General features: G+C 38.6%; 2 protein-coding genes across 2 annotated transcripts in view; both read right to left on the minus strand.

Annotated features, from left to right (window-relative positions):
• LOC109422497 (four and a half LIM domains protein 2) overlaps nucleotides 1–17,012 on the minus strand; it is an 866,140-nt gene that overhangs the window by 785,948 nt on the left and 63,180 nt on the right. The window lies entirely within an intron of this gene.
• LOC115270417 (uncharacterized) lies at nucleotides 9,178–10,973 on the minus strand. Its single transcript, XM_029880105.2, has 2 exons — nucleotides 10,446–10,973; nucleotides 9,178–10,382 (listed from the first exon to the last, which is right to left on the minus strand). Exons 1-2 carry the CDS (start codon nucleotides 10,915–10,917, stop codon nucleotides 9,334–9,336), a joined length of 1,521 nt encoding a protein of 506 aa, XP_029735965.2. The 5' UTR covers nucleotides 10,918–10,973; the 3' UTR covers nucleotides 9,178–9,333.

The raw sequence follows: 17,012 nt of genomic DNA on the forward strand, positions 1-17,012 counted from the left end.
TGATTGCATTTGGATTGAATTTTGATTGAATTTGGATTTGTAATTGGAATATGATTTGCATTTGGATTAGATATGCATTAGATTTGGATTGAATTTGGCTTAGATTCGGATTGGATCTGGATTTGAATTAGATTAGGAAGGAATTCGAATTTGATTCGGATTGGATTTGCCTCGGGATTTGCATTGTATTGGGCTTGGATTCAGATTGGATTTGGATTGGATTTCGATTAGATTCGGATTTGATTTGGATTGGACATGGATTTGATTTAGATTGGATTTGGATTGAGTTTGGATTGGATTTGGATTGGATTTGGATTGGATTTGGATTTGGATTGGATTTGGATTGGATTTGGATTGGATTTGGATTGGATTTGGATTGGATTTGGATTGGATTTGGATTGGATTTGGATTGGATTTGGATTGGATTTGGATTGGATTTGGATTGGATTTGGATTGGATTTGGATTGGATTTGGATTGGATTTGGATTGGATTTGGATTGGATTTGGATTGGATTTGGATTGGATTTGGATTGGATTTGGATTGGATTTGGATTGGATTTGGATTGGATTTGGATTGGATTTGGATTGGATTTGGATTGGATTTGGATTGGATTTGGATTGGATTTGGATTGGATTTGGATTGGATTTGGATTGGATTTGGATTGGATTTGGATTGGATTTGGATTGGATTTGGATTGGATTTGGATTGGATTTGGATTGGATTTCGATTAGATTCGGATTTGATTTGGATTGGACATGGATTTGATTTAGATTGGATTTGGATTGAGTTTGGATTGGATTTGGATTGGATTTGGATTTGGATTGGATTTGGATTGGATTGGATTTGGATTGGATTTGGATTGGATTTGGATTGGATTTGGATTGGATTTGGATTGGATTTGGATTGGATTTGGATTGGATTTGGATTGGATTTGGATTGGATTTGGATTGGATTTGGATTGGATTTGGATTGGATTTGGATTGGATTTGGATTGGATTTGGATTGGATTTGGATTGGATTTGGATTGGATTTGGATTGGATTTGGATTGGATTTGGATTGGATTTGGATTGGATTTGGATTGGATTAGGTTTGGATTTGGATTGGATTTTGATTGGATTTGGATTGGATTGGATTTGGATTTGGATTGGATTTGGATTGGATTTGGATTGGATTTGGATTGGATTTGGATTGGATTTGGATTGGATTTGGATTGGATTTGGATTGAATTTGGATTGGATTTGGATTGGATTTGGATTGGATTTGGATTGGATTTGGATTGGATTTGGATTGGATTTGGATTGGATTTGGATTGGATTTGGATTGGATTTGGATTGGATTTGGATTGGATTTGGATTGGATTTGGATTGGATTTGGATTGGATTCGGATTTGATTTGGATTGGATTTTGTTTTGGTTTTGGATTGGATTTGGATTTGACTTTTGATGGACTTTTATTCGAAGAGTAGAGAAGGGGGCGAATGTGGTGGATAAGACATGCACAATAAGAATTATTATAAGAAATGTGTCATTACTTCTCTCCGTGTATGATATTGACACAAACGAGATCGCTCAACCCTATGCGGTGAGGGCGGCGAGCTTTAAACTTGACGTTTGTGCTTTCTTACCTCCGACGCCGTTCAGTGGCGTTTGTATTGGTAAAGGCGATAATGAAAGCGCGCTTCAACGGAACGCGCACTTCGATGAACGAACGAAGAAAACAAAATGAATGAGGATGAACAGACAGATGCGTGACTGAGTTTGTGTATGTATGCGTGTGAGAAGAGAGAAAACGTGAACGGGAAAGAAACGTTTTGGAAAGAAAGAGCTTCAGTCTAGTTTCTACTTTTGCGGCATAAGGATGCCTGAATTTCGATGTTCGTGTTTTGAATTTAGAATTCAGATTTCGGTTACCACAATCACATAAATCACAAACGAACAGATGCAACAATAACGAAATTTCAATCCCATATATCTCAGGACCCTGATTACATGGAGCTTTGGTGTCTTCGGCAAAGTTGTTTGGTTGGTAAAGAACTTACAGATGATGGTACGTTTGATTCGAAATTCCACCGCTAGGCGGCGCTAGAGTGCTAACAAATATCAAGTTGTGCATATCTCAGGATCCTGATTATTTGGAAATGTAGTGTCTTAGGCAAAGTTGTGTGGCAGATCAAGGGCTTTTATTTAAATTATTATTTGATTCGAGTTTCTGCCACAAGGCAGCGGTAGTTGCTAATTTGCATGAGCAATTAAGTTTTAATTATGTGATGGAAAATTTTCAACGAGCTGTAACTTTTTATTGAATGCACCAAATACTCTCAAATTTTGCCTGTTGCTTTTCCCAACCAGTTAGCTATAATTGGTACATTGGTATGAGAGGTCGACTCAATTCAAAGTTGAAGTGGTCCTAGTATAATAATTATAATTTTATCACAGTTTATAAAACTGCTACATCTCAGGATTATGGAAACCAAATGAAAAGAAATTTTGTACATAAATGACTAAAATATTGATCTTTGAAAAACACTTGCTTCAGCTGAAATATGTTAGTGCACCGTTCTACATTAGTTATAGTACTTCCGCATATTTATGGAACTAAGCCCAAACACGAATGGTCATGAAGACATTCACACACACTCACATGCCACCCACATTTCAAACCCATCAACACATGGGCTAGAACCAACGACATGAGATATATGAAATATGCGTGCTCAGTAACGCCACCTATACGTGGAGTTCCAAATCAATCGGCACATCATCTGCAAGTCATTGACCTACCGAAAAACTTTGCCGGAAATATCATCTTTCTAGGTGCTCAGGATCCTGAGATACATGAAATATAAAATTTGTACGATTAGTTGCGCCATCTATGTGTGGAATTTTCAAACAAACGATTCAATTCAATTCGCTTTATTTCAAACAAACGATCCATCATTAGAAAACACTTGACCCAATACATAAACAACTTTGCTAAGACATCAAATTTCTATGTGATCAGGATCTTGAGATATATGGGGTCATATACTTAATATTTACATGCTCACTAGCACCACCTATGTGTGAAGTTCCGAATCAAACGGATCAGCATCTGTCAGTCCTTGACCAACTCAACAGCTTTGTCGAAGATACCATCATTCAAGGTGATCAGGATCCCGAGATATATTAATATAAAATTTGCACGCTCAGTAGCGCCATCTATGTGTGAAATTTTCAAACAAACAGTCCATCATTAGTAAACATTTTACCTAACAAACAACTTTGCTGAAGACACCAAATTTCTATGTGGTCAGGATCTTAATATATATGTGCTCAAATAGTTAACACTTACATGCTCACTAGCGCCACCTATATATGAAATTCCGAATCAAACGGACCAGCATATGTAATTCTTTAACGTAGAGGAGCGGACCTGGTGTGATGGTTAGAACACTTGACTATCACGCCGAGGACCTGGGATCGAATCCCACTCCCGACAAACTCACAAAATGTGAGTTCTTCCTTCGGAAGGGAAGTAAAGCGTGGGTCCCGAGATGAACTAGCCTAAGGCTAAAAATCTCGTTAATACAGATAAAAAAAAATAATTCTTTAACCATCCCAAAAACTTTGCTGAAGACACCGATCTTCTAATAAGTCTGCATCATGAGATACAGAAGAACAAATTTGGGGTCCAAATGAACCCCAGGTTTCCGAAATGGACCATCATTTAAGGTTTACTGTAGAGGGTTACCTAGTATTTATGCTAACCTTCGTAAATCGATTCACTAGAGCTTTCATTATTCTGTTACTAGTTCAGTGAAATTGCCTTAGGTAATGCATTGCTTTTCCGTACCTAGATTATTGGTTAAGTTATCTAACTCTTCCGAGCAGAGAAGAACCATAGCCAGACATTGACTCTTGCATCATTTTTGCCTTTCTCGTACACTAAGTGTACTGGAAAGGCTATATGTTCACTCCAAAAATGACTTTTTGATAGAAGGCCCGGAGGGTCAAAACACATATACCAATCGACTCAGCTCGACGAATTGAGGTGATGTCTGTGTGTGTATGTGTGTGCGTGTGTGTGTGTGTCTGTATGTGTGTGTACAAAAAAACTCACATCACTTTTTGGCAGTAAACCTCATCCAATTTCAATGACCGACGGTTCATTCGACGCGGAATCTGGTCCCATTGTTTCCTATTGAAAATGGTTCGGATCGGTTCAGCCGTTCCGGAGATATGGCCATTTAGGTGTTCCGGAACGGTACCCCAGGAAGGGACCAGATATGAAAATGCATCAAACCTATGCATGCAATACATCAAACCACGGCATTTTCGATAACCTGATGAGCGGTAAGCAGGAAAATAGTCTCAGACCATATCTGAACCGGTAGTGTTCCCGAACCGGTTCTGGGCGTCCCGCTGGAAGTGGCCAAATATACAATTGTACCAAACCCATACAAGCGACACATCAAACCACGGCATTTTAGATGACCTGATGGACAATGAGCAGGAAAATCATCTCAGACCATATATAAACCGGTAGTGTTCCGGAACCGGTTCTAGGCGTCCCGCTGGAAGTGGCTAAAAAATATACAATTGAACCAAACCCATACATGCGACACATCAAAACACGGCATTTTCGATGACCTGATGGACAATGAGCAGGAAAAACATCTCAGACCATATCTGAACCGGTAGTGTTCCGGAACCGGTTCTAGTCATCCCGCTGGAAGTGGCCAAATATACAATTGAACCAAACCCATGCATGCGGCACATCAAACCACGGCATTTTCGATGGCCTGATGGACAATGAGCAGAAAAATCATTTCAGACCATATCTGAACCGGTAGTGTTCCGGAACCGGTTCTAGTCGTCCCGCTGGAAGTGGCCAAATATACAAGTGAACCAAACCCATGCATGCGACACATCAAACCACGGCATTTTCGATAACCTGATGAGCGGTAAGCAGGAAAATAGTCTCAGATAATATCTGAACCGGTAGTGTTCCGAAACCGGTTCTAGGCGTCCCGCTGGAAGTGGCCAAATATACAATTGAACCAAACCCATGCATGCGGCACATCAAACCACGGCATTTTAGATGACCTGATGGATAATGAGCAGGAAAATCATCTCAGACCATATCTGAACCAGTAGTGTACCGGAACCCGTTCCGGGGCTCCCGCCGAAGTGGTTAAATCTGAAAGAGAAACAAACCCGTACATGCGTCACATAAAATAGCGGCTTTTTAGATTACCTAATGAACGGCCAGCAAGTGTTTCGGAATCGGTTTTGAGTGGCCGGAAGAGGCCAAATGTAAAAGTAAACCGAATCCAGGCATGTGACACATCAAATCGGGGCTTTTGCGATAACCTGATGAACAGTTAGCTAGAAAATAGCCTTACCTCTTACTAAAGACAACTGGTAGTGCTCCGAAATTGGTTCCGAGAGTCCCGTCGAAATTGTCAAACCCTGCATGTGACACCTTCAATTTGCAGCGTTTTTGGTTAACCGATGAACAGTTAACAAGACAATAATGTTAGACCATATTTAGTTCAGCCGGTAGTTACCCGGAATCAGATCCGGGTAGTAAAATGTTAAATTTAACCAAACCCATGGATGCGGTACATTAAATCACGACCAGTCTTGTAAACATTCGACACTTTTTACTACCTTCATTTCGTTGCCGCAGTCGGGTGTCAGTCGGCTTTGTTACATTCGTGCGCTATCGTTACCTCTTACCTACACACAACACGAGCAGTAGAACGAAGATCAATAAACATAAGAAAGGGTCAAATCAATGTCATCTGACACGATGACATGTGTCTAATTCTAGCTTTACGCATAGATTTTCAGCCAATTCCGATTATGAATGTTAATATTAGTTTATTATTGCATGTTGCATTGAATACGACACACAGATGGGCAACATAGCTCTTATTATGGAAGAAGACAGGAATAACAAAAGCCGAATCGTCTCCCGAAGCCGCTATCGTGGTGAAGTGCATTCGTTTGACATTTTTGTTTCGAACAGTAGTTTGATTGCTTGTGTTGCGAATGTCGGAAACAAAGGAGGCCGAACATCGACGAAAAGGTTCAAATGACTGTGATCTCTAACAAGACTGATCACGACTCATCGACAACCTGATGGAAAAATAGGGTCAGACCACATTAGATTCCCGGTAGTGTCCTATTTTATAGGATTTTTAATTCTTGCATTATGGGCATATTTTGTATGAAAATATGTCCAGAATTCAAAATTTGTAATCAGAAAACCCAAGCTGTGCGCTGTTTCACAAGGTCTGCAATATGACTATAGTTTGAATGGGGAAGAATGCCGGTCTTCGTCCAAAACTGGTAACCAGAAAATCATAAACGACATGCCAAAATTCAATACGGCGACTATTTTATGTAATTTTAGGTGCAGAGTCCAAAAATGAATACCAGAACATCTAAGATGGTGTCTCAATGTTCAAGATGGCGGTTAGTTTGGTTGGGGTAGATATCCGGAGTCATAAAATGATGACCGAAAATCTAAAATGACGTTTCAAAATTTTGCGGCTTCATGACACTTGTTTGGTTTGAGTTTTAGATCGTTGTCTTATATTTTCTGAATATTGGATGTTATGCTAATATAAAATGTATCCATATTGAGTAGATTTAGCAAGAAGTTTTCATTTTGTATTTATGTCAATGTCATCAACATGTCGCTCGAGTTTTGTTGAAAGGATATTTTAGAGCACGAGAAAGGCACCATCACCGCTAGGTGGATTAATTAGGGTTTTTTTTATCTAGATCAACTTGAAAGACTAAGGTAGTGTGAAGCCTATTCCAATTGACACGGTGCTTTTCCCAAGAAAAAGAAATTGCTGAATAACAGTTTCTTGAGCTGGAGTTTGCTTAAGATTTGTTTATTCAACTCTTATACAGCTAAAAATTTTAATGGGTCTCTTACGAGATGCTGCGGGTCTTGGTGTGCTAATGTTCCCAAGGTGATTTATACTCTCATGGTAACCAGAAAGTGATGTGAATCTTCTAAACCAACCCAGGTTGGAACTGAATCAAAAACGAAAATAATTCGTGACTCGAAAATGACACCTGTAGGCAGGGATGCCAGATGATTTTTTGAAAAATCTGTATCGCTATTTCCAAAAATATGAATCCCATACAAAATTTGGGTGAAAAATCTGTATTCCATACAAAAATAAAATAGCTCCTCTAGCTCAAAAATTTGTATTTTATATAAAACGAAATCTGTACGGATGCTCAAAAATCTGTATAATACAGATAAATCCGTATATATGGCATCCCTGCCTGTAGGAAACAAACTCGTGATCTGCTTCATTGATGATACATGTGAAGACTCTTGGAGAAACATTTTTTTTTTTGAAAAATGATTTCCACAGAGTGCATATAGATGTCCTAAATCAGAAGAAGCCTTCAAATACTTGAAAAAAATAACAACAGCGTTCAGTATGTACAGTATCTCGCAGTATATAAAAAAAACAAATGAATTGGTATAAAAATGACCAAGAAAAAGCGCCCAAAATATGACCCCCTGCCCGAATTGTCCTGCATCAAGCAGATCAAACCTTGCTCATACATATTAGTAAATATCCATAATTTGTCTACACAGTTCATCCCTGGGCTTGGATTATATCTTCCAGGAAGCTTTGATTTCAGGCATGTGGTCGATGGCCTTTGCAGTAATGATTAGAATAGCTGAATGTATAATCAATGGCAAACAATTCTGTAAGAATCAGATCTCCAAGTCATCTGATATAGTTATACTGATCATGACGCTGCATAGTATATCGAACATTTGTCGAAGTAATTTATGTGCCGGGAAAATATAATTCCAAGTTGGAGAGAATATTACAAACTGAGGGAGGGTAATTGGCCCAGTCAGACCCCTGAATGTGCAATGTGGGTTAGTTTATGGGAATGCCATTGAAGGTTTGTAATATTCTCCGAGGCTTTCGAAATCCAACAGGGCGCGTCCCCGGGTTGCGGATAGGGGGAAAAGGGAGATTTTTCACATTTGTACTGTAATCAGCCAATGTGGTATCATCTCCTATGGTGTTGTAGTGCGATTGAATGATCTCATTCTATGGGAATTCGAACCTTGTAATGTATTGTTTATCAACTTCAATTTTATAAGCTTGATAAGGTTTTGAAGACAAACATGAGATGAGAGAATTGCCTAATAGGAAAGTCACATCAGCAAAGCTTTTACATATGCAAATGCTATCCATGGGGTCATGTCTAGCATTTCATATGTATGGCAATGACTGATTCTTACCTAGCAGGGGTACTACAAGACCACGCGGACAATTCGATTAATGGCTTAATTGGGGATAATATATTTTCCAGAACTGAAGGGACATTTTTGTCCGGGGTGACTGGCGAGTCGGAGAGGGTAGAAGTTTCCGTTTGTTATAATTGACAAAATAAACAATCGGGCGCTTTTTCTTTCTATGACTTGCTTGGTATTTTGTGGATTATTGTTTTTTGGTTTTGGAAGGTATGCGATTCACTATTGAGCCTTAAAATTATTTTGCATCTGAATAGCATTGATATCGTCAAGTCTGCACCAACACCCTAATCCCACACCAAAATACCCTTTTCCTATCCCATGGCGTTTATGTGGTCAGCAAAGACTATTCAGCCATTACCCCTCCTTATCATCGGCTTTGGACTGACTTGCGCTCTCATTGCCCCACCAAATGCTGCAAAATGAAAATGAAAATGAAAAAATGAAATAATTTGTCTACATAGTTCATCAGATCACTCCTCGGTTTAGCTAACCCTAGCAATAATGTATACTGTGCTGAGAAAACTTCAGTAAACGGAACCTGCACCGTTCATAGCAGAGCACTTGAAGCGCGTCATCTCGAGACACACTAATTCCAGTTCAATTCCACGGACAGCAATCTCCCACGCACAGTGATCCCAAATAGGGAGAGTAAAACTTCACGACTACGCATTCATTAGTGGTTCGTTCGCAGCACGTTCTTCGTCATCGTTTTTTCGATGCCGTCACCGGGTGAAATCGATTTTGAATCAGCACTGCTGTGCTGGATTCTCCCATATAGGGAATCTGGATCATTGGCGACGGTCCGTCCAATAAAACTGTGTGCGGGATGACATCACCTGATTCGGGGTGTTCGGATCGTAATGAGTGAGAACTCTCTCCCGAATGTCTGATGGAACTTTATTCCTTTTTGAATAGGCGGTATAGTCCTAATTAGTAAGGAGTCGGATTCTTCAGAAAGAAAGCGTTTGAATTAGTTTAAAGTCTTGGTAGTTGTAGTCTTTTGCACTGGGATTAGGTAGCAGTCCGAATAAACCCTTCAAATTGGAACGAAGAAACTCTGCTGGACAGTCACCTCGCTGCTGTTGTCGTCCATCTTTTTGAAAGACTTTTGAAACTGTTGGAAGCGACTACGCCGCTCTTGCAGATTGGTCCCGAAGGTGTACTTCGGAAGTTCAGCGGAATCCCTGCGGGCTGGCTTGGACGGAGACTGGGGTGGTTCCAGCCGAGCTGGACGGTCTGAGCTTAGACGTGGGCTAGCTATGCCGACGGGTTTGCGGTTCGCTTGTTCGTACTCCTCTTTGAGAGTGTTATAGGTGTCGGAGCGGAACTGAGAAGGACGATCGAATTCTACCCGATGGGTGCTTGTGGTAACCGTGTAGCTGCGACCACGATCCGGGTCATACCGCTCGGTACGGTTGGTATTTACAAGAATGGATTTGTTCCGATCTGGACTTCGGCTTTGAACTTTCTTGTTGATTGTACTGTAGCCCATTTCGATCTCTTTCTGTCGAGCTTTTAGATGGCTGCTACCCGCAGACTTTGACTTGAGTTCCAACGTTTCAAATGGGGAAGAACTACGATCATGAGTTTTGTGGGTTTTCTCTTGTTCGTCCCGACTCGGCCGCGATTGCTTGCGGTCATAAGTAGAATATCTTTTCGTAGGAGACACACTTCTTGCCCGATTTATACTTTGAGGAGTTGAGCTCCGTTCCCTGTAACTTCTATGGGAGGATGAACTGTGTTCTGGATTCGTTGTTTCCATTAGCGAGTTTCTCGATTCAGTTCTTTTCTTCCTAGAAGTCTTAAGTTTATCTTCATCATCTAACTTGCAGTTGATGCCAATATCTCGGAATTGGGGAACATAAGTTCCATCCGAGGAATTCGAATCATTTCGGGCGTTCTTCTTGGAGTCATGTTTAAACAGAGTCTTTTCAAATCTCTTGATGAAGCTTTCGACTTTTTGCACTGGTTTCGATGATTTCAAAGATTTCTTACGAAAAGTTCGGGTATTGACCACAACTGGAACGTTGTCTTCTGGAGTGCTCTTGGTGTTACGTGGATCAGAAACGTTTTCCTGAGATTTATCTGGAAACCAAAATATAATTAAACAAATCACATCACCACAGAGAAACTACCCCAAAGACTCACCTTTGTTCTTTTTCTTCGTATAAGTACTCGTTCTGGTCTTTTCATCGTCCGACTCGTTGACAGTAAACGTATCGCTCCGACTGATCGCCTTTGCAGATCGTCGACTATCCTCATGATCACCCTTGGTAAACGTATTCTTGCGCAATATCCCCGTCGTCGGTTTACTGGGGGCCGTTTCGTACTTATCCACGTAGACGATTATTGGCGCTGGGGATTCCTTCCCATATTTGGACTCCCGCTTCAGAGTAGCCGAATTGCTACCCCGTCGGCCAGGACCGCCAGCGCCATCTCTTCGAGCTGTACCGTAGGTTTCGCTGTCGTATCGTTCCCGTTCGGAGTCGTTTCCATTGCGTCCGGTCGTGTTCCGCTCGCTGATGATACTTCGGGCCGGTTTGGTTGGTTTGGCTGTTCGGTTACTGCCGGTGTAACCACTGTTGGTCAAATTGTTGCGAATGTTGCGTAGGAAGGACATTTTCGAAGCTGGGAGTTGATGTAATTAATTATTGTGGTGCAAATTCTAACAAACATAAGGATTCGAAAGTCGTTTGGAATTGAGAAAAAGCCGCTTTGAAAGTATTATTAACAAGCAACTATCACGGTAAATCTAAAACACAGCGCAACATTTTTTTGTCTCAAGAGCAAACTTATGTGTCTCCGAAGGATTTTGGACCGCTGAATCCGAATCCGGGCTCAGATTTACTCTAACACGTCACAATTTTGAGCTATACCTCAATTTATAGGGCAAAATATGCGATTTTAGGCTTTTTTGACTGCAAGCCATTAAACTTGGGAATGTATTTTTTAAGCAATCAAAAGGTTAATTGGTCAATTCACATCTAAATTAACGACTCATGCAAAATATTTCGTTTTACCTAATCAAATTTGATAGATTTAAGCATTTTATGTTAGTATGAAAACTTGCATGCAACTTTTGGAGGGTGACTTGTATGGGAAATATCGTACCTAACATAAATCGCTTGAAACTATCAAATTCGATTTGGTAAAATGAAATATTTTGCATGAGTCGTTGATTTAGATGTTAATTGACCAATTAACCTTTTGATTGCTTAAAAAAAATATTTCCTTGCTTAATGGTTTGCAGTCAAAAATGCCCAAAATCGCATATTTTGCCCTATAAATTGAGGTATAGCTCAAAATTCTCGAAATCCTGGGACTAAGTGAAGTCCGTTGGCCTAACTTTGAAGAAATCAAGCTACCGTCGGGACAGGTATTGTTATATTCAGGTATTCTGGCATTACTGACAGATTCAAAACACGGGTTCGCAATCTCACCGACTGATGCTGCCAAGCTGCAAGACAATTTCTACAGTGACTTGAAGCCATCGTGGATGAAGTTCCAAAGGACGATATAAGGATCTGCATAGGTGACTTCAACGCGTAGATTGACTACACAACATGGACTATGTGCACAAGTCTGCTATGAGCGTCACGGTGTGCCAAAAACCGTTATTATCAAATAAAAATGTCCACCAATTTGGCACCCGTCATTCGAAAGATATACTATCCTAGTATCTACTCTGAAAATTTGAAAATCTTTTATCGGCGGAAATTGAAGTTTTTGTTATTTGAAGATAATGCGTTATTTCTTTAGAGTTTTAATATATGAGTAAATATGCACATATCGTGGTTCTATGGCCTTTTAGATTTCTACAAATATATGTACATTATTTTTTCAAATATTTATCAACATGTATGATATCCAAGCATAGTTTCAGCAAATTTGACAATATATTGTCAGAGGAATCACAAGTTACAGTTATTTGAATAGTTTACTCTGATATCCCAACATATTTCCCTAACATGTTACCTATAATCCAGTTACTTACCGTCAAACGGGGTTACTTGCAACAGCGGTGTAACTTGCAACACTATGACATACATTAAATGTGAACTATTTTTTCATAATATTGAAAGCTAGTATGCTTCACCGTTTCGGTTATCAAAATTATGTGTACCAAAGATCATTTTAGTGAAAAAATCAGTTTGGTTTCTTTGTTTATTGTTCAGCTACACTGTTAAAACGGTTTGCCCATTTTATGCCATAAAAACAAGTATGAGAATCGTGCTTTACCTCTCTCCTATGGTAAGTGCGATAAGTATGATGACCTTGCTTGCAGTTAGTGTACCTAATAGTAAGCTTAGCTGAACGATTAAAGTTTGATAAACTTATCGACTAAGTAGTGTAAAAAATCATAATCATATTCGACAACCACTATGGGGTAACTTGCAACAGTTGAAATCAATAAAACTTTCTATAATTTGTTTGCTTTTTAGGATATTTTGGATAAAAATAATCGAAATGAATCATTTATTGATTACATAACGTGTTCATCTTCAAATATCCACTCAATTTTACCATTTTTTTACACGTGTCTTTCAAACATTGTTAAAGACTTCCATATTTTGAAACTTCATTCATGTTTCACCTTAATGAAAGTTCAATTCAGTTTATGAACCTTCTAAAACAATCCCCAAAATCTAATCTGAACCTAGATTGACAAAACTATTTCAATAGAATGCCCAAATTGACGGTTTTTATAGTTTGTAAATAGTTGAATGGGTGTTTAAAACATGTAACTTGAGCTGAAGTAGCCAAACAACACTTCATACTGAAAATGATGACTCACTTTACCTTTCCAACAAATTACATTGAGCATTGTTGACTTTTTGTAACTAGTACTGAGTCATGAGATTCATAAATATTTTATATTTGAGGGACTAAGACCTGCTATGAAACGATATACTCTCGCTTATAATAACTACCAACCCTTAAGGGAAAAAAATAATTTAATTGGTTAGTTTACATCTTTTCAAAGCATTTTCATGCATTACTTCAAAAACTTATAGTATGATCAAGAACTAAAATATTAGTGCAGTTTAATGGTAGCTAACTTAGCTTCATGTCATATGTTGCAAGTTACCCCACAGATGGGGTAACTTGCAACAAGCATGTATTTCACACCTCCTGTTTAGGTGGCAACGTATTTTAATAAATGAAGTTCTGCATAGCATTCTACTCGTGGTAATTAGTGTACACGATGCTTTACCGTATGTTTGAAATGTTTAGATTTTCAATGATGTTGCTTCAAAGTCGAAAAGTGTTGCAAGTTACCCCATTTGACGGTACATACAAGTTTCAAACCCGTATACGTCATCAAAACATTTTTTTAGCAATTTGTATTGAATATTCGTGATTGTTGGGCATATTTGCGATAAATTTGAAACCATTATAGTGATGGGTTTGATAGTCACGCTGGCTTAAGAGTTTAAGACATTTATAAAATAATTTGAAAAAGTATTAGATGTTTGAAATTGTAACAACAACAATATATATATATATTAGCATGGGTAGAAATAGACATTTCACTACTGCACTTATTGAGTTCCATTTTGGCCCCATATCAACTGTGCAAAATTTCAGCACGATCGGAGAAACTATACTTTAGCGCCAGCCGTTTTAAGTTTTCATACAATTTACTATGGGAAAAATCACCTTTTCAAAGAAAAATAGCAACAGGTGGCCCCTTAATCCCTAAAAATTAGATTGATGATGGATTTCTGTAGGAAATTTTACGAGGAATCAATCCTTCGAACACCGCAAAACGATCTAAGGCATGTGGAAAAAGATAACCGAAAGAAAACCGAATAGCATGGTAACGCCGTTTAACATGTAAGGATTAACAATACATAATAATATATCGTCATTGATCGGGTAAGGCTTTATATTTTTTTAACGAACATTACATCGCTTTGCGGTCTTCGGAGGCCTGAATTCTCGTGAAGTTTTCTTCAGAGATCACATAATTCATTTTTAGTGATCAAAAGGAGACCCCTAGCGGTTTTTCTTTGAAGAAGTAAATTTTCCTCATACTAAATAGTATGAAAATTTAAAAAAAGCGGGAGCTAAAATATAGTTTCTTTGATTGAGCTGAAATTTTGCACAGTTGATATGAGGGCAAAATGGCACTCAAAAAGTATACAGGAACGAGAGTTTTCCCATTTTTCCCATATAACCGTGTCCCAGACTAATACATATATATAATCCTGTGTTTGACATTAAGGTTGAAAATTACATAAACAATTTAGAGTAGTTTTCCTATACTTCAAAATGATTAACTATTATGCTTCTTATCGTATCTAATTAAAAGTTATCTTTTTGTTTAGAAAACGGAATATAATACTTCTTTTAAACTGCCGATCATAAGAAACCGTGCATTTACATAGCATTTCAAGTACAATTTAATAACACATAATAAATCACAATAATAACACATAATAAATCTATGAGACTATATAAAAAATCACTTATTTATACATAAAATCGTACGTATATAAACGTACTCAAGGATTTCTTATCATTGATGAAATTTCAGTCGTTAAATAGCTCAGATTTAGCTCATAAGAAGATACTCGAAAGATACACTTTTCAAATTCATTTAACAAACGTCTTAAGCTCCCATACCATTATGATTATCAAATCCATCAATAGAATGGTTCCAATTTATCGCAAATTGGATAAAAAATCACAAATATTAAATACTAATTTCTGAAAAGGTTAACATTTTTGTTCTGATGACATATACGGGTTTGGGGTCGCATGGAAATAATTGAATTATAGCGATTAAAGTAAAATTTAGGGAAATAGAGTAAATAATTCAAATAACTGTAACTTGAGAGGAATCTCAAAGGAAGGAATTCAACAAAATGTTTTCAAATTTGCCGAAACTTTGCCTAAACATCATACATGTTGGTAAGTATTTGAAAAACTAATGTTTATTTGGGTGGAAATTATGAATGGCCGTAGAACCACGATATGTGCATATTAACTCATATATGAAAATTCTATAGAAATAACGCAATATGCTCAAATGACAAAAACTTCAATTTCCCTCGATGAAAGATTTTCAAATTTTCAGAGTAGATACTAGGATAGTGTATCTTTCGAATGACGGGTGCCAAATTGGTGGACATTTTTATTTGTTAATAACGGTTTTTGGCACACCGTGAGCGTGTCTTTAGACGTTGTAGTCTTGAAGATTGCTTATCCACTTTTGTTTATCGAAGTAATGAGCTGTGTTGTGTCAACAACAACCTCATCGAAGGATTATTCAAGCCTCTCAGTGGAAACCTCCCAACAATTTATTGTGAATAGATCGTTCGCCAGCTAAAAGTTGTGTGCTTAGCTGGTAGTGCAGCCAGGGCAGGACACTGTTCTCCTTCTGACTTCAGCTAGATTGAGGAGGTACGTCCCGAGGTCTATTCACCAAGGAGGTACGGCTCACACAGCGTCTTTTCAGCGGCTGAATACGTAATGCTCCTCCACCGGAAGGTATACCTAACATGGAAGCCCCAGCACGTGGATAGAGGACCTTAGGCCAACATCCTACTGTTTCCGAAACCCAAAAAACCTTACAAAAACCGAAAATTAATGATTACGAACTGATTCAACGGCAACGACTTTTAACATGAAAGAATTGGAACTTGGAATGTATAAGTTCTATAGCAAAGCAGAGTTAAGGTCATGTTACTTATCAAAGTGAATCCTGACCCAACGATACCTTCCCTACTAACAATCACTCCTTTCTGCAGCCTTTGGTGGAGACGTGCGGTAAACGCCAACTTTCACATAACAAAGGTTGCTATTAACATTCCTTCCCTCTTCCAACCTGACTGCAAGGACGTGACCGGCGCCGTTATTGTACCGTTAAAGATAGCCTCTGAAGCGTGCACAGTGAGAATGTTGACCACTCCCAGTCAATTATTCAGTTGATTCATTGTGCAACTGTCATTGGTTCGGGTCAATCACGGAGTAGCAACCATAGATATGTGCAATCAGTCTAAGCTCTAAGCTAAGCTCGGATAGCAAAGCAGAGTGAACTGGCAAAACTAGCCAATGAGACATGCCGTATGAAGTTTGAGATCCTAGGACTGGCCGAACTTTGGAGAACACAGATTGTCGTCGGGTCAAATTTTTTTTAAGGCACTGAAAGCCACGGTTGCTAAGATAAATTTTTATAAGACTTTGACGTTACGCAGCCTTGTTGTTACGGGATTTTTTTTTCTGGGCTTCTGTCAGGAAATCCTTCTGGAATTTCTTCAAATACTCCTTCGTGAATTTGTTCCGAAACTTTTTCCGACATTCCTTTTAGAACTTTTTCTGGGATTCCTCTTAGGACAACAATATCCTATGAGTTGCAAAATTATTTATGATAGCAAAATAAGACATTCAGTAATTATTCTTCCAAATTTTACTTCCAGGATATATTCAGGAACTCTTTCCAGGATTCATTTAGGAATTCTTTTATGGTTTCCTCCAATAGTTCTATTTAGAATTCCTGCAGATCCTTGTGAAATTTCTCTAGAAGTTCATTCTGGAATTCTTTTAGATGTTTCTAAGGGAAATCCTTCAGGAGTTTATGAGGCAGTATTTTGAGAAATTCCTCCTGCAGTTTTTGTATGCAGAAGTCCTAGAGGAAAATTGCCTGAGAAACTGCTCTAGCAAATTCCTTCTGGATTTCTTCAGAAGCTTTTAGGAGAACATCGGATG

Source organism: Aedes albopictus, chromosome 2 (genome assembly GCF_035046485.1).
Source record: "Aedes albopictus strain Foshan chromosome 2, AalbF5, whole genome shotgun sequence".
In the NCBI taxonomy this organism is placed as follows: Eukaryota; Metazoa; Arthropoda; class Insecta; order Diptera; family Culicidae; genus Aedes; species Aedes albopictus.

Excerpts from the sequence above, each read along its gene's own strand:
- LOC115270417 (XM_029880105.2), bottom strand. The coding sequence starts at position 10,917 with ATGTCCTTCCTACGCAACATTCGCAACAATTTGACCAACAGTGGTTAC. Across the intron at positions 10,383-10,445 it reads TACGAAGAAAAAGAACAAAG|ATAAATCTCAGGAAAACGTT; the intron begins GTGAGTCTTTGG and ends TTTGGTTTCCAG.